The sequence below is a fragment of the Malaclemys terrapin genome, chromosome 3 (assembly GCF_027887155.1).
Source record: "Malaclemys terrapin pileata isolate rMalTer1 chromosome 3, rMalTer1.hap1, whole genome shotgun sequence".
Classification (NCBI taxonomy): Eukaryota; Metazoa; Chordata; order Testudines; family Emydidae; genus Malaclemys; species Malaclemys terrapin.
The window spans coordinates 185,729,773-185,751,799 of NC_071507.1; the positions used below are offsets into that span (position 1 = coordinate 185,729,773).

The 22,027-nt window shown below is 43.2% G+C and overlaps 1 protein-coding gene across 1 annotated transcript; it reads right to left on the bottom strand.

Moving 5' to 3' along the window:
* Nucleotides 1-11,817: 11,817 nt before the first annotated feature.
* On the bottom strand, nucleotides 11,818-20,438 carry OSR1 (odd-skipped related transcription factor 1). The gene is made up of 3 exons (XM_054024509.1): nucleotides 20,050-20,438; nucleotides 13,416-14,107; nucleotides 11,818-12,828 (listed from the first exon to the last, which is right to left on the bottom strand). The coding sequence occupies exons 2-3, from the start codon at nucleotides 14,060-14,062 to the stop codon at nucleotides 12,693-12,695; spliced, it is 783 nt and encodes a 260-aa protein (XP_053880484.1). The 5' UTR covers nucleotides 14,063-14,107; nucleotides 20,050-20,438; the 3' UTR covers nucleotides 11,818-12,692.
* Nucleotides 20,439-22,027: the final 1,589 nt, after the last annotated feature.

The window sequence follows — 22,027 nt, forward strand, 5'->3', positions numbered from 1 at the left end:
TTTTCCTCTGCCCAAATGACCCGATGGCATTTGAGTCCCCAGTTTCATAAGAACAAGGGTAAGATATGAGCTATAGTCACATCCAACTTGTATATGGCCAGACTGGAGTAGAAGCAGAGAATGAGCAGCCAGCCACACACACACAACCTGTATGAGAGAAATAGAATGTTCCATTTATGAATATTTATTTCCGTAGAAGTACCTAGTATGTATCCCACCAGAGCATCCATTTGTCTGTTTGAGCTGGGAAAATACACAATAAAAAGATCAGAAAATATCCATTTGAATTTTCTTATTCATGTGTTAGAGCCATCTTTCCATGAGTTTTACTATTGTAAATATTCACAGAACCCAAATTCCAAAGTCACATATGGGAGTGTTCATGGATCACAGAGTTGAAATTTCCACAGCAAAAATATTCATGTTGAAAGTGCTTATTCACTCACGCACTCGGGAATCAGAAATAGCACCATGCAGCCCATGTGGACAATAGCAGCTGATACAGCTTGGAAAGAAAATATTGGATAGTCAAGAACTCGTCACAAACAATATATAGAGTTAAAACAATCCATACAATGTAAAATATTTAATACTTTCAGATAAATGCTGTCACTTATTTTGTAATACAATTTGAAAAAGTTTTATGTATATGTCATAATTATTTGCTAAACTCTGGTCCCATATTGGCATATCTGAGTAAGATTTAATGACAAAAGGCCAGATTCTGCAAGGCTTGTTATACCCGAGAAGTAGAAACACCAGTTTTAGGCAAAATCTGAGTATACAGGGGTCTAGATGTATATGCCCTCATTCATACTAGATCCCCAGCTTCCACTGATTGCAATGATCATTAATGGGTCAGTATACGGCCTACATGTATCAGTCCTTCTTCAATCAGGGAGATATGTGACAGCTGAACTGTGGTCATATTAATTTTTCCCATGAAAAAGGAAATACATGGAAGGGTGCCTAGCTGAAATACTGCAGGGTGACTTGGAGTCTCATATATGGGATCTGGGCAAGCCCACAGTTCAAGCAACTATCTTAGGATTCTCATTTTGAAAGATTTTCTCTTCTGCAATTTCTCCTTCAGCCACCTTTCTACCCCCACATTATTGTAAGAGGCAACTCATCCAATTTCTAACCCCCTCCCATCAGAAGGACAGGAGGAGGAGACAATTCCTAGCTTGATTTTCCTCCCCTCAAATTCCTCTAGCAGTTTGAGGGACCATTCTTTCTCAGGATCCTTCAAATCAGAAGGCTGTCCCTGAGAAAGTTGTGATTCTTGGTCCATCATGATATCCAGAGAGCAACATGACTCACATATGAAAAAAAAAAAAAAAAAAACCCACCACCTTTTAGAAAACAAAGACCCTGATCCAGCAGGGTACTTAGCACATGTGTAACTTTCAACATGTGAAACTTTCACTTCACTGAAAGAGTCTCCTCACAAGCTCAACGTTATGCATATGCTTAACTGCTTTGCTGGACCAAAGCCCAAAGCAGCACTTTGTTTAGACAGAACTAAGATAACTCAGTAATTTCCTGGAACCATGTGTAATATTTCTCCATGTCCAAATTCAGTCCTGTAGTTCAGATTTTTCTTTTCACTTGCATCTAAAAGGCATTTGAGCATTCCCTTCTGATATTGCAGAGCTCTGTTCTGCAGGCAAAGCGAACAGTCATCCTGCATTGTGAGCCCATAAAGTTCAATAAGATATTGTAAGGATGTAGGCTAGATCCTCAAAGATATTTAAGCTCCTGATTTCCATTGATTTCAATGCAAGTTAGGGGCCGAAATATCTTTGCGGATCTGGACCGGAATGATTATCAACCTCTGGAAGGGACAAAGGGTAGTTAACCAGATTTTAGAAGAAAAATAAAACTTTTTTTAAAATCCATGTTACATTGAGCCAGTTTAATAATTCAGCTTTGAGCTGATTTTAAAAGGTCTTCTTTCACTTATGATGTAGAAAACATACCGCAGTATTTTACATAATGGTCTAAACCATTATCACTGCTAATTGGAGATGGGTGAATTCTTAACAGCAAATAGGTTCTCATACATTTAGCCCTTTTTTTGTTCATATGTTGCTCCCGGTTTATATGATGCATTTGTTATTAACAAACATTCAACCAATGCTCATGGCAAATCCCAAAGGGAAGTAGCCTCATTGCAAATCAAGCACCACCCACATTGATCTGTGCCTAGGTCATTCAGCCAACAGGTCATGCAAATAAATTGCAGCATATGAGTTGTTTGCAAACAGTTTATTATCTGTGATGGATAATTCGGCCCCTGAGTCAGAAGGACTTGTTTCTGCTCCATGATTTGGGCCCTGATTCAGGAAAGCATACCTATTTAGGACAGCATTTAAGCATCCCTATTTAGGACAGCACTTAATTTTAAGACTGTGGTGTTTAAACACATGCTTAAGTGCTTTCATGAACTAGAGCTTGGATAAATGAAACCTATTAAATAGAAAATAATAAATTGTAAGTAGTAAGCAATGTATTTCCAGTGTGGATATGCATAAAAATCACATTTGGACTAAAATCCATTATCTTTTTAACATTCAAAATATTTTCATGAATAAATTGGCAGTTATTTGAATACGTGCTGGTGGCGAATAGCATACCCTCCACAAATAACAACAGAGCAGAAAACAGCGTTTTGCAAAACTATTTAGTGAAAACCATGTCATTCATTTCTTTTTAACCAGACTCTGCATTTGACCTAATTTACACATTAAAATAATGGAAGTTGGAAAACCTAAAAAGAAAACCCTAGAGGAGTTTCATTTCTGTGCCTACTTGATTGCGTCTGTTACTCTTTCTCTTTGCCTTTATCCTGGCTGGATTAACTCAGTGAATTTGCTTTAGATTATTTTCATATTAACTAAAATTTCCCAGAAGCTGCTGGTATTTGCATTCAGTAACTTCAGTAGCAGATATAACATTGCACTAAATGTGCCATCCACTGAATCTATGAAGTTGTTAGGAAACCGAACACATGTTCCTTACAGATGTTTGACCTGAGGCAGATCAGAGCCGTTCAATCCACCTATGGGTCACTTTCCTCTCCATCTGGAGATCTGTACACACAGGACTGAATTCAACACTGATTTATAGGCTGGGCAGCCCCATTAAAATCAATCATCAATCCTGAGTGCCGGAAATTCAGTGCCAAAATCAATGTGGCCTGGTTTTTAAAGGTTCTGGGTACACGCAGCTCTCAAGGACTTCAGTGGGGCTTTTTGGGTGTTCCGTGTCTTTGATAATCAGACCACTTATATTTTGGCACGTAAATAAGGATTTAGGGGCCCAACTTTGGATGTCAAGACTCTTAAATCTATAATTAGCCAGGCCCAGATCTTCAAAGGAAGTCAGTAGCCTAAATACCTTTGAGAATCTAGGCCCCAGACTCTACATGTCCCCATTTAGTTCTTTCATCGTATAGCTTCTCCACTGTGGTAGAAATGGGGCCTGGATATGCCCCTAGGTAGTCCCACTGGCCACACGTACACACAGCACCTTTATGAGGCTGGCTGGGGGCTTGCTTATGGGTGGGAAGCCCTTTCATACACACTTGTTTTCTCATTCACCATTCTCTTCCCTAGGCTGAGTCATGTTTTGATGATGCAACATAATATTGCAACATGACATAAAGGCTTGTGACAACTACACTAGAAATGAGAGCTCTCCTCTCAACCTACTTGAACCAGGTTCCTTCTCTTCTGGCAGGATCTCCAGCACAGGAAATCCACCCAGTGTATCCCAGTAGCATAGCAAGGGATTTTTACCTCTAACAGGAATTGGATTCAACACCACCATTTACAGAAGCCATTACTAAATGCTGATTTCTATGAAAGTTGTGTCAGTTCTGTAACTTTTTCAAACAGGCTGATAGTGATCCAGTGGAAAAGCTCATAGTTCTTATGGTCGGGAATATTAAAGACACCATCTGCTTGCTTGTTGCTTTTCCCCAATTATAAAACACATTGGAGTAATTGTTTCTGATTACGTTTAAGTAGGCACTGAAAGTTTAAAACTTGAGGAAATTCCCAGCAGTTCATTTTAAATGCCTGCCTCCCAGTTTTGGAAATGAATATCCTACATCCTTTGCTGCATTGCTGAACCTTTTCCCTCCTCGTTTTGAAAATCTGATTTTTCCTCTTTGCAGCCCTTCAAAATAGCATTATTCATCCACTGAGGGAAATAAACAGCTGGACATAAACATTTCCCAACTGCTGGAGAAACACTAATGGTTTCCTAAACCAGCTCCAAGTAGTCGCCATACAAATGCAGAAGGGAAAACTGTTTCGTGGCCTGGACACGTGCCTGTGCTAATGAAATAATCAACAGTATAAGGTTGGGTGAGTCACTCTGCTTTGGGGCTCATCAAATGTGCAGCTTCTTAATTATTATTTAATAGTTACCGAGTTCAGCCAACAATGTGCTCAGTGCTGTAAATGAGAGTCCTTGCCCCCAGTTGCTTACAGTCTACATATGGCATAGGCCCAGCAGTCAGTAATTGGTCAGACAGTAGACATCCAGCAGCCCACTTGCTGGGCGGTGCAAGCTGAAAAGCAGTGGCAAAATCGTGGAATGGTCATGAGGGGAAGTCTTCAAGCAGGAGTGTGGTTTAAGGAGAAATCTAAAAGGCAGCGCCCAACGGACACACGAGAAGTAAGGAACAGTTCCAAAGCGAGCAAGGGGTAAATATTGTTGTAGATCTGTAAATTCTGAATCATACTTCTAGTCAGCCACATCCAATCCCTCGTTTTCATTTGCTTTTCATGACCATTCACATGAGCCAAGTTGTGTGTGCGTGTGTGTGAATATTTGCGGAAAGCTACTTTGGAGCCCATAACCAAGATTGGTTTAATCATAAAACAAAATGCGTTTTGTCAAAGCGCAAAATTCAAACTGGGTGCAAAAGGAAGTAGTTTATAAAGATCAGGTCATACAATCAGGAAGCAGAAACAATACCATGCAATTTAGGCAGTCCCAGTCCCAGCTCAGACAGGGTAAAATTCACCTGTATGCAGAAAGCCATCACAAGGGCCTGCACACCACCTGAACCTTTTACGATGTGCAGCATATACCCACTTCTTCATGCATGTGTCCAACTAGCTTCATGGACAGTAGTGAGGGGGGCCGGAGCCACGGCTCCACGTGCTCCCACTCATCCCCACCCACTTGCTCTCTGAGAACAGCATCTAGTACCCAGACCTGTGCTCCCTCCACTACATGTAGCTAAGATCTTATGACTATCTGTCCTCTTAGCTGACAGACAGGGGATTGAACCAGGGACCTTCTGAGCTAAAAGCATGAGCTGCTACGGCTATTTTTAAGCTGGGGGCTGTAACAACGCAAAACATCTGTGAAGGCCCATGGGAGAGGGGTGGGGGTCATAATACAGCACACTCACCAGTAGGTTACACTGTCGAGACCTATCCTGAACACTTTTGTATGGGGAAGGGAATAGTTTTACTCTCCCTTATCCAGAAGGCTTAACTGAGACTTACCCGGTGCCAGGCCTTGTGTTGGTTATCTGGACAGGGCTGGATTTCACCCCTACTGAATCCAGACTCCTGAATAAATAAATAAATACTCCCTATAAAGCATTATGAACAACCTATAGGCTGAAATTTGTTCACCTCCTAATTATAGAATAAAACCATGGTCTGCTTAGACAATTTGTGAATGGAGGAAAAAATGCTAAATTGCTGAATAAATCAGTAAATGGACCAGTTCTCGCTCCAAGCATATCATGGGACAAAGTACCAAGATATGAGAGGGTTAAGGCTATGAAAGAGGTTTAGGGGAAGTGCAGGGAGCAAGAGAACAAGTAGGTAGAATAGGGCACAAGCAGGTTTGTTTAGAGCTTTGCAGTTGAGGACAAAAAAGCTTTAACTTAATGTAGAAGGCAAGAAGAAGCCAAAGGGAGGCTTGGAAGAAGGGGTTGACATGGTCTGTGAAGTGACAAATGTCGTTGTTATTGCAGCTTTCTCTAGGTAAACTGAAGTGGAACCAGACAACAAGCAGGGAGGCCTACAAAAGTGGAAGCTGTGCTAAGCACAGACCAGGGCTCTAGCGGTAGGTGGACAGCAGAAAGGACAGGTTTGCCCAATGACACAAGTGATAGATGTAAGCATGAATAGGTAAGAAAAGAAGGGAGTTGGAATTGGCATGGGAAAATAGGAAGGATTGAAAAAGGGAGTGAAACGATGAGGGGCCAGATCCTCAGTCAGTGCAAATCAGCATAGCTCCACTGAAGATCTAGGCGGAGAAGGTGATGCTTCATCAAACTCACTGTCAGAGAGTAGCATGATGTACAAGTGGCAGCACAGACGGGAGAAGGAATTCAGGGGCAGGAACTGAGATATGCAAATAAAGAACACAATTATAATAACACAAGAAGTTTTTAACTATATAGCGTATGTTGCTCTAGCATAAATAACACTGGGCCCAATTTTCCTCTCACTTACATTTGTGTAAACCAAGAGTAGCTCCACTTCAGTCAACTGAGTTCAGTTGGTGTAAAGGAGATGAAGAGCAGGCTCATAGTTTATAAACTCAGTTTTCATGATTCAGCATATCAGGTGTCAAAAACATTGACAAACTAAAGTGAGATGTGGTCCCACAAGAACTCGAGCCGGGGAGGCAAATTGGAATCCAAAATGAGGGATGTGGTATTTGTCCTCATGAAAGACAGTTGAGAGATACGACCTCATATTTAAAAAGTCAGTTACCAACTGTTGGCCTGTATGGGTCAATGCAATGCATTTGGTTTCATTTTTGTTGTTAAACTCGTTCAAAGTTGTATTGAGAATGCGACTGTTAAATTTGAACTTCTCTTTAAAAATAAATTAACAGGAGTTTGCATAATCGATGGAAACTGAAATTGATGTGCCTGTTTAGTGACAAAGGCTATTTTGGATTAGTGGTGTGCCTGAAAATTTACCAAGGGAAATAGTAAATGCATTGTCACTTTGAACTTTTAAATCAAGATTAGATATATTTTTAAACACTTGCTGTAGTTCAACCACAAGTTACAGGGCTCTGTTGTGTTCATTTACCTAGTAGGGAAATTTAATTCCTTCCCCTACATGAGTTACTGGGTGAAATTCTCTGGTTTATGTTAGACAGGAAATCAGAGCAGATTATAGTGGTCCCTTTTATCCTTTATATATGAATAAATAAATAATCAACAATGCCATTATCTTAATTATTATTCTTCTTCTCCCTTTCCTTACCCTCCCATTGCCTGCAATGATTATTTCTGGTGTTCCGACTAAGCTTAGCCTGTAAGCTCTTTCAAACAGGAACAGTCAGTAAAATTTTCCCTAAATCCTATTAAATGTCAAAAGGATTTAAGAGCCTAAGTCATTTTGGTGCTTTTGAAAATTTTCCTGGTGTCTTCTCTATGTTATGTGAGGTGTCTCAAATATAATAGATGCTGTATAAATGAAATGCAGAAGGGAATGTTTTAGTTCCCCGCCACCACCCTCAAAAAATTTTCAACAAAAAAGGCAGAGAAAGCATTTAAAAACAAAACAAAAATCTAGCAATCCAAGCAGATATGGCACATGCAGTAAACAGATGTGGCCAAATTCATCCCTGGTATAACCCAATTAATTTCAGTTCCAAATGCCTAAAAAGACTACAGACTTCAATAGAGTTCTACCCAGGATGAATTTGGCCCATGTTTATTCTGTTTAGTCACAGTATAGGAATGTATGAAAGAAATGCATGCTGGGCATTAGTTTCAATAGAACTCCATCTCTCAACAAACCTCCCAAAGCTGGAAAAAAATACATATGAATCTAACTTTCCAGACTCCATTACATCTACTGGACCAGATGCTGCTCTCAGCTGCACAAGTCTGAATCTGAATCTGAAGCAACTCCTTTCACTTCAGTGCAACTGAATTGAACCCACTGTGCCCGGCAATAACAACAACACACAACATTTTCCAAATCAGGCCTCAAAATATGCCTGTAAGGTACATAAGTATCATTATTTCCATTTTACAGATGAAGAAACTGAGGCAGGCAGGTTAAGTGATTTGCTTGAGGTCATGCAGAGCAGAGATTAGATCGCAGGGATTTCTGGCTCACTGCACCATGTTAAGCTAAAACCATACTGCTTCAAGGTACAGCCCTGTTACAAAGTAGCATGGATGCCTCAGCATTGTCACTTCCAGAGGAAGCTGGAATTAATATGCAAATCAAGCAGAATTTTAGAAAGAGTGAACTCTGGTACCTTCTGTGAAGGCCAATGCAACATTGATGTAGCAAAGTATTTGTTGCCCCTATATATAATTTCAATGAGGCTTTCACTCTTCTTACTAAAAAAAGAAGAACAGGAGTACTTGTGGCACCTTAGAGACTAACAAATTTATTAGAGCATAAGCTTTCGTGGACTACAGGCCACTTCTTCGGATGAACTCTTCTTACTGAATTCAAAGTTGATCCTGCAGGCCTCACCAGTAGGAATCTGGCCTTAGTGAACTCTGCAGAATCAGTTCTTTAATATACTGTAACTACATTTTATGAGCAGGAAAAGTTTTAATGGAATATGAAAACAATGTGACAAGACAGCTTTACATTTTAGTCAAACTGGAAATGGGAAAGTGTCATTTTCTTTGTAAATCTTGTATAAAAGAGGCAACTAAAGCCAGATGCTGTAGTACTTACTCAGGCAAAATTCCCACTGAAGGATATTTTTAGGGTGAAAATTGAAACCTGTGAAAATACTGTATATGGAGATCTGATTCTAAGAAGCCTAAACTAGTTATATGGTAAATATCAACTATGAAGAGCATTTAAACGAAAAACGCATAGGTAATTGATCATTTAAATGACTCCTATGACTGATGCGAAAATGCCCATCTCCAATCTAGTTTCCCTCACTTGTTTTGGGGGTTCCTATTATTTGTCTGCTAAATGTAACAATTGCATCTCTTCTTTACCTATCATATACACGAATGGAACTGCTGCATTTACAGTGCAGAACATAAACCTGGATTTAAACTGATAGAGGAAACTGACAGAATGCGATTTTGCATGGCATGCTAGCACAATTAGGCACGAGACCAGGAGAAGATGTTTTGACTAATCCAGACTTCTGTTTATAGAAAATATTTACCCACTATACATTCTCAATAAATTGGCAATTCTGATTATATCAATTCTAGGGGATGGGCAGGGTTTCCCACATGAAATTGCACAGGGAAATTCTTGACAGCAGTATGTGTTTGCGGTCAAAACACCAAGCTGCTGCCTTATAAATGAAATGCTTCCCATGCCCAAGGTGAGTACAGAAGGAGCAGCTTCTTCATTCCCCACCTATGTTATCCTACAATGAAATGCTTAGAATTAATAAACAATAGATCAGATTTCTTACCTCTCATTGTTTTTTTCCCCCTACAGAATTCAGGGGTCCTAATCAGAGAGAATAAGAACATGGTACAGCCAGCATGGGAACGTTTCATCTGAGTAATCACCCCCTTGGAAGTGAATCAGAAAACTCCCTTTTATTTATTACTTAGATAAAGATGACTCGCTCCAGGAGAGAGTCGTTCACCTCAGCCCCCCACGAATAAACTCCAGGGAACATTCCTGCTCATTTGTTCCCTGTAATGAATTACAAGTGGCTAGCACAGAAGGAGAGGTGTCTGCTGATCCCTTTCCTTTTGCATTGCCTGTGATATTTGCCATACTTTCCTTAAAAACAGGGGGTGAGGGGCGGGAGGAACCACTGAACAAATGGTCTAGCAGAAGTTTGAGCAGGGGTTCAAATATCAGGTATGTCTGGAGCTTTGGGTACTATCTTAACAGAGGCCACGCTCAGAAGTAATGCTCCCCCCCGGGGGGTGATGCTTCACTAACAGCAGCCCCCTTATCCCCTCCTGTGGCTTGGAGATGTCATTTCAGTTCCTAGTAGCTGGGAAGTACTAGTAGTAGGGAAAACCTGGCTCATTTTCCAAAGCAGGCACCTGACTGAAACCAGAGAACCCTAGGGTGTTGTCAGTACAGGGCAAAAAGCAAACTGTTTGGGTAGGGCACTGGTCTGAGAACCAGGTGATTTGAGTCCTAATCCCAGCTCTCCCACGGGCAAGTCACTTCACCTGTCTCCTAGTCGGTTTTATCTAGGTAGATTGTAAACTGTTTGAGGCAAGGAAGGTCTCTTATTATGGGTGCCTGCCATGAGGCTATTATATAAAAAATAAAGAGTTCATAAAGCTACTTTGGTGCATGTGCATACTAAGGAACCAAGGTACTAAATACCCAATGATACTGTTTTTAATTCACCCTCTTATGCATCATGATTTTCCTCTCAATGTATCTATCCCCATACAAAACAGGGCTGCTTAACTTCCTGTGCCCTACTTCAGATAAGTTTATTCTCTTTTATAGACTCTCAAATTGAAAACAAAGTACTTTATATTGTTTGTTGCTTAATACAATCATTGATTTTCCCAATACAACTACATATCTTTACTAAAGCCAGTTCTGCAAAACTTAATTTATATTGGCCCACTGAAAATGTGTCAATTTCCACCGTATTTATCGCTATATTTAGTCAGCAATCATTATCTGACTAAACTAAACTCTGCAAAGGTTTTCATAAGAGGGACATTGGAATTGATCAGATGTATTGAATTAGTCATGTAGTGGTATCTGTGAATGTGTGTATGTGTATATATATACACATTCACAGATACCACTACACACACACACATATATATATATATATATAAAAACACAAGGGAAAATCCTTATCTTTCCCAAATAAAAAGCAAGGCAGTAATGTTTTTTTATCATTCATAAGATTTCTTGCCCATATAAATAGTATCTTTGTAAAACAAAGAGGGAAAATGGAAAAGAAGGGAAATTAAATGTTTTTGTTTTGATTTCAGTGCTTTATAGGTTTAAGCCTTATATTTTGGAAATAATAAAAACCCAAAATAAAAGTTACTATTTTGATCTGTAATAAGGCAAATTTTTGTTTGATTTCAGCTTTTTGATTTCAGAGGTGACTTGCAGATGATCAGGGAAGAAGCTGTTCTGTCTGTGAAATTACAAAAGAAGCAACACATGCTTTAAAAGCTCAGATGGAACCCGGCTCAAAACTCCCTCTCTATGTCTCAATCCAAAGCGGTTTTGCAGTGGAATAAACATCTCTGATCTAAGACAGCTGCCTGTAATCAAAGGCCGCCCATCAACACTAGACTGGGCCAAGATGCAATTGATAAATATACACTACTGACAATGAAAGGGGAGAGAGAATGTAAAGGAGTGTTTCCCCCATGGCCTCAGGCTGTGTGAATGGTAACAGTTTGCCCATTATTCATTTGATTTGTTTTTTAACACTTTTGACATCTAATCTTATCTGCTAATACCCAAGATTTAGTTACCAAGGTGAATTTTTCACACTAGGAACACAGTGATTTGACTCAACCTTTTCCCTTCCCTCCCTCAGATCTATTGACTTTTCCTTTGTAGGTAAAAACAGTGACTAACCCATACAACAACAAAAAAGACGTCTACTTTTAACATTCGCCACTCCCCCGGTACACAATTTGTGAAAAATAATTAAAAATATTACACCACCTGAAAAGGAAAGTTCTAACAATGGGGGACGGAGTTCGATTGAGGATAGACCTGAAAGCAAATGGTTAAAGAACGTTCAGAACATATGTGAATAGTACATCCAGTCACGCTTGCCTGTAAAATAACAATTTATTTTAATACTTAAAAAACACAATCCAGTGATAAATGTCAATTACCAATAATCAGCATAAAGTGCCAAATAGCCATACAACTTTTTTAATAAACAAAACATATTGGAATGTCTCTTAGTTTTAATTTTTTTAATACACTGTTCAGAAAGCCAGCCTTTAAAATTCTCAGGTTGAGATTTATCCTGCCCACTCTCTCATCGAGACACACACAGACTTTAAAGTACCACTAAAACCACATTGTGCATAGCATCAGTTTGATTTATTGCCATTATTCTTTCCTTTGGGTGTTTTTAAATAAGTCCACAAATTACAAACCACCTCCCAAGGCACTAGACCACAAAACAAAAACAAGATCTCCACTTAGTGTTGATGCTGCAGCTCCAAGCTCTATATGAGGCTTTTAGTGCATGGCAGACTTCACTTGAGATTTAGGTCACTTTGGAACATTTCTTTTTAAAAAGAAAACAACAACAGAAACAAACAAACAAGTCTGCAAGTTGTTCTCCTGGTCTCAATGGTGCTGTAACAAGAAGCCAAAGTTTCAGTTCTTAATTGTCTTCTGGAATTTTTTGTTTCCTGAAGTGTTTAAGTAAGAAGCTTTATACAGTCAAAAAAAGTATAAAATAAAAAATGTAAAAAGTAATACCTTTGGAAGCTACGTTTTTGCTTTTAAAAAATGAAGATTCCTGTCCAATACGTGAGCACCACCTTTTGGCATAAAGTTTATCAAAGCCGCACAAGACAGCCAGTTCTCTTGCACTCTCCATATTATTAATATGCGTTTCAAAGGCAATACAATATTTTAAGCCAGGATTTGGGAACCTTTTATTTTTAATTAAAAAAAAAATTCAGTGCTCCCATCCTGGGCTTTCTTTGTGTCTGTTCTGAATTTGGTATAAAGTCTGGAGGGGAAGTTAGTTCATGGGTGTTGGAGGTTTCAGCATTTAAGTTTGGAAGGCTTAAGCTCCTTTACTTGCGTATGCAGTGTCTTGTGGACAGCTAGAGTTCTGGACTGGCAAAAGCCTTTCCCACATTCTTGACACTTAAAAGGCTTTTCTTTAGAATGAATATACCTGGGGAGAAAGAATATAGATTTACAAATAGTGACAATTCAATCAGGTGACCTGTCAAAAAACACCCCTTGTTTGTGGCCTACTTCCCAAACTACTGCTGAGGCCCAAATGTGAGATGCCCTGTTTGACAAGAAGCCAGAATGGGGGACACAGGGAGAAAAATTCATGCAGGAAGCACCCAGTGTTATGGGAGTCATTCGTTTACTGTAAATACCTGGCTCGAATGGCCACTCTGTATTTCTGATTAAAATCACTTTCAAAAATAAAAAGGAAGGACCATCCCAAATTGCCTGCAAAGAAAGCGGCCAGATGAGGGTATGGTCCTCTGCGGTGTATAGGGAAGGCAAGTAAACCTCTATAACGGATTCATCTGCCAAATCAAGAAGCCCCGATCACTTGGGACATTACTAAACTGTACAAAGCAGTAGACAGCCTAAGGTGACACTCCTGCATTTAGGGAGGGAAATGGATTAGCTCACCTTTCTATTTGCGGTATAGGAGAGGGAGGGACAGAGCCAAGCAACGTCTATGGTTATAACCCTCCCCCGCCCCCGCGCGCCCCCGTGCTGTTAAAATGCTGGAGTTACCTGTGATCCCGCAGATGATCTTGCCTTCGGAACGCTTTGTGGCAAATGTCACACGTGTAGGGCCTCTCATCGGTGTGGGTTCTTTCGTGAATCAAAAGGTTATAGGACTTGGTGAAGTGTCTGCCACAGAATTTGCAGACGAATTCCTTCTTGGTTTTGGAAGGTAACCTCCCCCGGGTGGGTTTCTTCTCCGGGGAGAGCTTAGTTACCTCGAGCAAGGAGCCGAGCCCTGGAGGCGAGCTCTGGCTGTCCGCCTGGCCCAATTTAGAGTGATCCTCTTGGGTGGCGGCCACAGCTAGGTTGGCAAAATCAAACCGGGGTTTGGCTTTGAGGGGCACGCTGGTGGCTTCTTGCTTGGGCTGGATGACGTGTGGGAACAAAGGGAAGGCCGGCAGCTGGAACCTGGCGTCCACCAAGCTGGACACCCCGGGCACCTTGGAGAAGGAAGAGCGAGGCAAATGCATGGCTGGGTAACCCAATGTCCACTGGTGCAGGTGAACGGCGTGCAGGGCGCTGAAGCCGTACAGGTTGGGCAGGTGGTCCGAGGGCACCGCGGGCAGCCCGTTGAACGCTTGGAGGAAGGAGTAGTTAGTGAGCTGCAGGGAGGGGTGAATGGGCACTGGGGCCGGCAGAGTCTTACTTCCCATCGTGACCACTGGGGAGGAGGATCTCGGAGCAGGGAAGGCGAGTGTCTGGAAGAGAAAGACAAGGACCTGTAACAGGGAGACCATAGAGACAGGTCCGCCACCCCGCCTGCTACTCTCCTTTTCTAGGGCCGGCTTCGGAGCCCCGGGCTGCTGGGCGTATCCCAGAGCCCGTGGCAGGTCAGTGGAAAGGTGCCCATTGCTCGCAGTGGCTCTGGCGCTGTGCGCCTTGGCCCCTTCCCACAGCAGCCGTGCAAGCCCCAGGCTCATTGCACAGATCTGCAGGTCGTTAGGACTCCTTTCATCTGCCCCCTCCCCGCCGCCAAGCCTGCTCCTAACGCAAACCATCCCTCGGTAGCCGTGGCTCGCTGCAGCGCGGCCTCCTCCACTTTACGCACAGCTCGCTGGGCAGGAACAAGACCCTCTAGGTAGGCTGTGTGTAACTTCAGGCTATTCGGCTGCACCCCCCCCCCAGGCTACACCCCCAAGCCACCCAGTTTGCTGGCGGGGACGTGCCAAGCTCCCCGCTGCAGCGCCCGCTGGAGTCAATGGCAAAGCCCCCGTGAGTCCCAGGGGACACCGTTTTTCCTGGCAACTCACATGGTAAAAGAGTTAAAACTAAAGCGCATGGCTGCCTTATCCTGCCCGTACGAAGCAAGGGCTCGCCCTCTGCCGCCCAGAGGAGTGACAGGTCTCCCCGCCGAACCCACCAAACGTTGACCTCCAATGGGAAGTAGAGCGCGAGGGTTTTACCCTCGCCCACTCCCAGCCCCTGCATCTGGAGAGCTGCGTCTCCCAGCGCTTCCCCTTAGCCCCTTCCCGGTCCAGCCCCAGCCATTCAGCTGCCTCCTCCTGGCCGCTGCATGGGAACTCCGTCAAAGCCCGGGGCAGAGGTGCTGGAGCAATGTGTATAGTGGGGGGAGCTGACAGTCATTAAACCAAACTGTAAACCCTGTAAGCGATGGAAACCACTTCAAACCAGCACCCCAGGTCCAGCACCTATGGCTGGGGGGGATGGTTTTTGAAGGCTGCTAATAGTAAATAGGAAAGCCCTGCGTCCCGGTGTCAAGTCTGAATTTTCGTTTTTGTTTCCGTTGCAAGGGGACGAGCTTGGTCGAGATCTTCGCTAATCAAGCGAGATGGTGGCTTAATAAAACCCCATTTTAAAACTAGGGGTTAGCAAGCGCCTTTCCACAGCCGCTTTGCGGGGCACTACAGTACCTCTCCCGAGAGCAGGCAAGCCGAGGGATCTTCCCACAGCAAGTGCTGCCCAGTTGGAACTGCGCTGCCCCATGCCACGCCAGCGATTTTCAGTCAGATCTCCGCGCAGGCAGATTGGCTCAATCGATGCCACGCTGCGGGCTCCCACAACCTCCAGTTTGCGGGTTTGCACTGTGGCTGGGGGAGACCCAGACTCGTCCTAGGTACTACAAGCAAAGCCCGCCCCTCCGCTAAAGTCTGATTAAAAAACCCATTGAACTCAAGAGGAACTTGGGATGGGATGGGGGGGAGGGTGTTTTCAAATCAGGGTCCCTCAGGCCGTCCCAGCCAGACAGCTGCACTGCACCTCGGAAGGCAAAGGAAATATTGACGGAGAGAAAAACGTAGGTAACTGGGACTATTCGACTCGTCCTGCAATCACATTAATTAACACACGCATATCTCCTGCAGAAGATGCAGCTCTTTGGGGGAAACAGCAGCAGATATTTTAAAGCTCGCCCCTCTTAAGTGACACATTTAGATTGGGGGCGGGGGTGCTCGCTCTCTATGATTTGGTTCTCCATGTTTATTTCCCCAGCAACCAGTGATTGCCCAGAGCGCGTCTCTGGTACTGCTATTTTGGGGCCCTGGGAATGGATAATAATTTGCCACCGTATTTCTAATGCCAAACTGCTAATTTCTCTGAGCATTTATCAAAAGCGATCCTCCCCCCGCCCCATGTCTGAAAGATTATGGATTTCTGATCGAGATGAAGGGACTTTTTTATGTCAATGTCCTGACATATTAAGGCCCCGTTTGGAGAAGAGTTTACAAACGAGCACCAGATTGCTAGCTGTCTCTGTAGACTCAGGCGCAAAGGAAACCTGATGGCCGAAGAGTTCTAGATCCCAGGCAAACAAAAGATGTATATATGGATGTGATTAAAAGGAAAATAGCCGTTGCAGAAACTATGCGGAGGGTATGGGGCCAAGGCGGGAGATTATGAGAGGGGGATTTTTTTCCTCTGAGCAGCCCCATCCTCTACCCCACGGCCACCTTTCACACCGCTTTACATAAATCAACCGCAGGAAAGGAGACCCAAATCCTATAGGAATTCCATCGCAATGACCCAGAATAAAAGAGTGTGACATTTTCCCGAGATTTGCCTTTGCTAATTGGATACATTTTGTATAGCGGCTGATTAAAAAACCATACACAGTACTCCCTCCGTCCCATAACTGTTCAGGGACCAGTGGTCGAACCTGCGTTTTGAGATTTGTTCTTCAGCCGGAGAAACAAACATGGTTTAGTTTTAATATAGTGCCAGGTGTCTCCTTGTTGCGGTACAAGTGTCTTGATCACTTATTTCAGGAACAAACTAAACTAAACATACAGCTGCCCATTCCGCCTAGATACCCGAACATCGGTCATAATTGTAAACCATTATCCTGGCTCATTCTTATCTTTGAAACGTGGGTCAAGCCACAGCAAATTCAACGAATTTCGAGCCCAGAATTCTGGGCCCCTCCACTCTTTTCATATCATATGTTTTATTTAAAAAAAACAAACAAACCAGAAATATAAAACACAAACCCACCAGACAGATTTAGGTAAAATCCTGATTTACAAGGATGTCACATTTTTTAAGAAAATCGGTTTCAGTTTTCCAAACGAATACACGGGCAACGATTCTTTCAAGCAAAAGGAAGTGCAAAAAATGATTCATAATAGCATCCATTGTCCTAATTATGTTGTTTGCTAGAAGCAGTATTATTTTTTTAAAAGGAAGGGGCTCGGGGGGCGGGGCGTTCAGGTTGATACAAGTTTGTTGGCATCCTTCCAGAAATGAAAGCTACACTTTTGCTCTGTACAGCTGGGGTAGTCAAAAATATAGATGAAGAGCAGCTTATTTCGTAGAGAAGTCTCTCTTAAGACATCAAAGGGAATGTGTATTTCTCTCTGCAGTACTTTTCTACTCATTCCCTTCCCCACAGAGAGATCAATGTTTCTTTGATTTCGGTGTCACCTCTACCTTTAATTCTGCTTCATGTAAACAGATCCTTATCTTTTTTTAAAAAAGAGCCTGTGAGTTATTTGCTTGCATCGCTCCCACCCCCATCGCAATAAAACTGTACAGTTTTTAAACACCAGATTTGCTTGCTGAGTAATTGAGAGCAAGCCACTTGTGTACTGACACAGGACTGAAACAAAACCCACTCTTGCCAAGATAAATTTACCCTGCAAAATAAGATCATAAACTTGAAAGACTACATCTGTCCCCAGCTTTCTTACCCTTTGTCCTATTTTGGAGATTTGGTCATGCTATTGTCTAATTGCCATTGTTTTACAATCACAGGAATCTACGTTCCAGATAAATTCAATCTAAATATTCTCCCCTATTTTATAAATAAGAAAAAAATGTGGGCAAACTTGTTGTTGGTCGCCTCTCATGAATCGAAATTAAATTAATCTCACAGTAATCTTGTGGTTAGTCAGTCTTTCTACTTTTCACTTTGAATTATCTATTTCTGATGTGTCTTTTGAGAGGGATATTTGTTATATTAAATACTTGACTCATAAATAATGAGTTTTACTGATTAGTTCCACATGGGGGAATAGATGAAGTAAATTAGCTTGAAATGTTGCTTATTTTTACAAACATGATAAATTGGTGGTTATAAAACTTCAGATTCTTGGGGCTTTAGAAGGTGGGGGAATATCTAGAACTCCTGCCACAAGGCTCATCTGTCAAAAAACCACCCTGTTTCGAATGAACTATTTAAAATTTGTTAGCCAAATCCTTTTGATTAAACTGGAACGGTCTGCAGAATTTTATCAGCGTGCCAGGTAGCCAATATTTCCTTCAAGGCGACAGAATTTATATCAGTTTAAACGAGGAAATTGACCTTTTAATTTACCTGTGTTTAGGAAACTAGCCGCAAAGGGAATTAATTGGGACTGTAAGTTGTTCTTTCGCTCTGCATTTGAGAGCGTGATGCTCTGGAGAATACAACTAGAGAATTCCGCGCAGATTTCTTCAGATTATTAATGGAGTGTGCAGAATCTATTGAGGAAGGTTTATTCGGGTCTAATTGAGCGTGGAGGACTTAATTGCTTACATTAATGAGGACGGGAAGGACTAAATCAGCATATCTCTGCTAAATCCTTGTAACATCATCATTCACATTTTATCATGAAATCAGTGCTGACACGCCTTGCGGACCACCGTAGCGAATGCTGATTAATACAGGCATATGTTATACTCCAAAAAAAAAAAATCCAGTTCATTACAGATTGCTCAATTTAAGTATTCAATGCAGCCTTTTAACCCACTCAGTCCGGATCCTCATGAGACAGCAATTATGATGTTCTTACAATGGAATTAAACATGCCAATTTAACGTATTTTGCCTCCTTTCAAGCACAGCAGTGCTTGGGAATGCCCTCTGCTAGAAAGCATGCATGTGGGCTTCCTAGGGGTGTCATTTAATACACAAACCAGTTGAGCAATTAGAAAAATACCTGCGAGTGTAAACGTTTCATTTATTATTGGATTAAATTGTTTTAAATAATTGCACCCTCTTCACATGACAGTCCGGAAGTCCCAGCCTTCCTCCCAAGTTATGGAGCAAACGGTGCTCCGTAAATAATCGGTAATAGCAACTTTTCCTTCCATCCGCAACCCCCTTTTCCCTTAGCTTCCCGAGTCCAAGTCATGGAAAGAAGACAACGACAGTTACTTCTCCAACGTCTCTAGTTATGGCAGGCCAACGAGAGAGTGTAGTTCGCTCCCCTAGGCCTCAGGCAATCAAACCGTGCAGGTTTTCGATTAATCTCCTGACACCACCGATCTTTAGATTCATAGATTCTAGGACTGGAAGGGACCTCGAGAGGTCATCGAGTCCAGTCCCCTGCCCTCATGGCAGGACCAAATACTGTCTAGACCATCTCTGATAAACATTTATCTAATTTATTTAAATCTATATATCCTGCGGAGTCACTCTGTTGTAGGAAAGTGACAGCATTATGCTGCATTAGCATCTTGATCAGGTCCCTGTTTATGTTTTTTACTGGGCTGGGTACATTTTAAATTGGACCAACAGTGCACCTGCTTGGGGTCAACAACTCCAGGCACCTTTCTTGAGTTTATTTTCTCCCCCCAACCTCAACAGCAATCTACAAAAGGTCCAGTTTTTATAGCATTCCCTCCTGACAGCCAGAAATAACAATAACAACGAATAAGCCTCACTTTTACACTAACATTTGACAGAATGGCCTGGAAAGAAGCGAGTTTCTCTCTGCACAGAACTTCCTCCGAACGGAGGTAACACATCAGACTCATGTCAGTTCTGCTCTGTCTGAAAGAGGTGAATGCTGCCTGGTAACTAAAACGCGCAGAATTGCGTACACAATAATACAAATCTAAACGCTCAAGTCTACACAGTTTAGGGCACTCGAGACTGCTAGGGACTGACTAACCCCGGGTTTTGCAGACTGCATGTCAGTTTCATCTCCGTTTAAAAGCATAGCTCGGCTGCACTGGGGAAGGAGCAGCTCCATATGGGATAGGCACGCTTTTAGATAGCAGCAAAATATCCAAGCACCATTTAAAGACTTTCAGACAAGCTCCCCTCACCCCGCGCCCCCAAAGAAAAAAAAGTCCTTCTAACGACAGCAGATCTGTCCCTTCACCTGCACTGTCCGAGGCAGATAGGGGACACTTTGGACTGATGTAGCCAACCACAGAGACTTGGGGAAAAAAACAAAAGGAGTTGTTGGTTTTTTATTTACCTAATCCCGATCTGTGCTCCACCGCTGGCAGAAGTGACAAGATCCGGGGCTAAATTGGAGCTGGTAAAAAAGTTGGGCTAAGTTAGTGGCCCTGGTTGGGCTCTCTTCCCCCACCCCCCACCCCCCCTCCTCCAGCTGGGTACAGACAGATCCTAGAGAGCAGAGGGAGCCAGGTGCTCCTGGGGATGGAGATGGTGAGAATCTCTCTCCCTCCTCCTCCTCCTGCTGCTGTATGTGGGTCTGAGGGCAGGCGCGCCTTGGAGAAGCCGAGCTCAGACTGGAGTGATCCCTTCCCTCCAGCCTCCTCCTTATTTCAACCCCCAACCGGACGCTGGGCATGCGCACTACGGGGGGAAAGTGTCTCGCTGAGAAGATCCAACTTTTCAACTCTCCGGCTTGTTACGGGGCAGCCAGATTCCAGCCCGCACGGCTCCCAGGGCATCTCCCTGCGGGCACCCGCCGCCCCGCGCCCGGGCACCCGCGGGCGAGCCGGGCTCCGAAGCCACGCGTGGCAGGGGAGCAGCCTCAGCGCCCCAGCCAGGGGGTCAGCCGTCCCTTCTGCCCCGAGGAGCCCAGAGCTGCCCCGTTCTGGCAGTCCCCCGCCCCTGCTCCCCAGCGCAGCCCCTAAGCCGCGCTCACTTCACTCCCCTGTGCCCGCGGCAGAGCTGCTCACGGCTCAACGCCAGGGTCCCCTCCGGGTCAGAATTCACAGATTGCCCCGGGGCCAGGATTTGGCCCCACTGGGATCTACTTCCCTGGCAGGATCTGGTGGATCCACGCTGCCCGGAGACCAGATTCCCTCTCCATACCCCCAGCTGGATCCATTCTCCAAACCCCGCACGAGATCCACCCTCCATCTCCCGCAGCACATACCGGCGAAGAATCCACTCGCGGATAAGACCCATTTAACCCGGGCTCAGCCTTCTCCCAGCATCCTTGGCAGGATCCACTCCCCAGGCTAGATTCACCGATCCAGCCCGCCGGCCCTGGATCCACGCGCTCCATTCTCCATTGGAGAGCTACTCCCTGGAACGAGTTTCCACACGGTGTGAAAACAGCCAGGTCCCTAACCCTCGCCTGCGGTTTTACCCCAGAATGGTGTGCATAACATTCTCGTTTGAATCCGGGGTCAGACAATTTAGGCAAAGCAAAGTAGCCCTTGAAAGAAACAGGTTAAACGTGCTTTATAATTAATCCTGGGGCCCTATAGCCCCCTTGCTTATTTGTTTTTCTATTCGTCCATCCGTTCACACTCTTTAGGTCTGTGCAGGAGAACATTGCCTGAGTATATTATATGATCCCGAAGAACAACGAGAGTAATATAATATGTGGGTGAAGACAGATTTGTCAGGCGAACATCGTTTTTGCTCAGGGATCAGCGTGTTATTTGCATGGCTACCTTGTCACTGTCACTGTTACAATTACTTTGCAAGTCTCAGCAGAAACCCGGGTTATCATATTGGGCGATAAAATAAGTGATGAAAATGAATATTTCGCGGATGAATATTCAACATAATGAATATCAGCCACCTTTGCGTTCCCATTTTCTCCAAAGAACAGCACAATTTTGAGGCGCACAGATAGCCTTCAGTTATAGGAAAAATATGTTTCAGGTTTTCTTCCACTTCTGTCGAAAATGAATGGCACTTCTAATGTGCAGGGGCAATGATGACACAGACAAGATCCCATCCCATCTCTCTCTCAAAGCCTGAGCATTTTTATCAATATTCCTTGGAACAAAAATGTATGAAGTGTAATCATTTGGAAAGTGCTTTTCAATAAAGAACAACTACCGTTGAATACTATTGTTATTGTGTGTTTATATGTCTTTTTAAAACAGAAACAAGCAAGCCTTCAATTTAGAAATAAATCACGTAAGCATCCAACGTTAATGATAAACAAACAAACAATACCTGCAGATGCTCAGATGGAAAAAAAACTAGCAAGGAGCACTTTTTTTGAGGCGGAGGGAAATGGG

Excerpts from the sequence above, each read along its gene's own strand:
- OSR1 (XM_054024509.1), bottom strand. The coding sequence starts at position 14,062 with ATGGGAAGTAAGACTCTGCCGGCCCCAGTGCCCATTCACCCCTCCCTG. Across the intron at positions 12,829-13,415 it reads GATCATCTGCGGGATCACAG|GTATATTCATTCTAAAGAAA; the intron begins GTAACTCCAGCA and ends CTTTCTCCCCAG.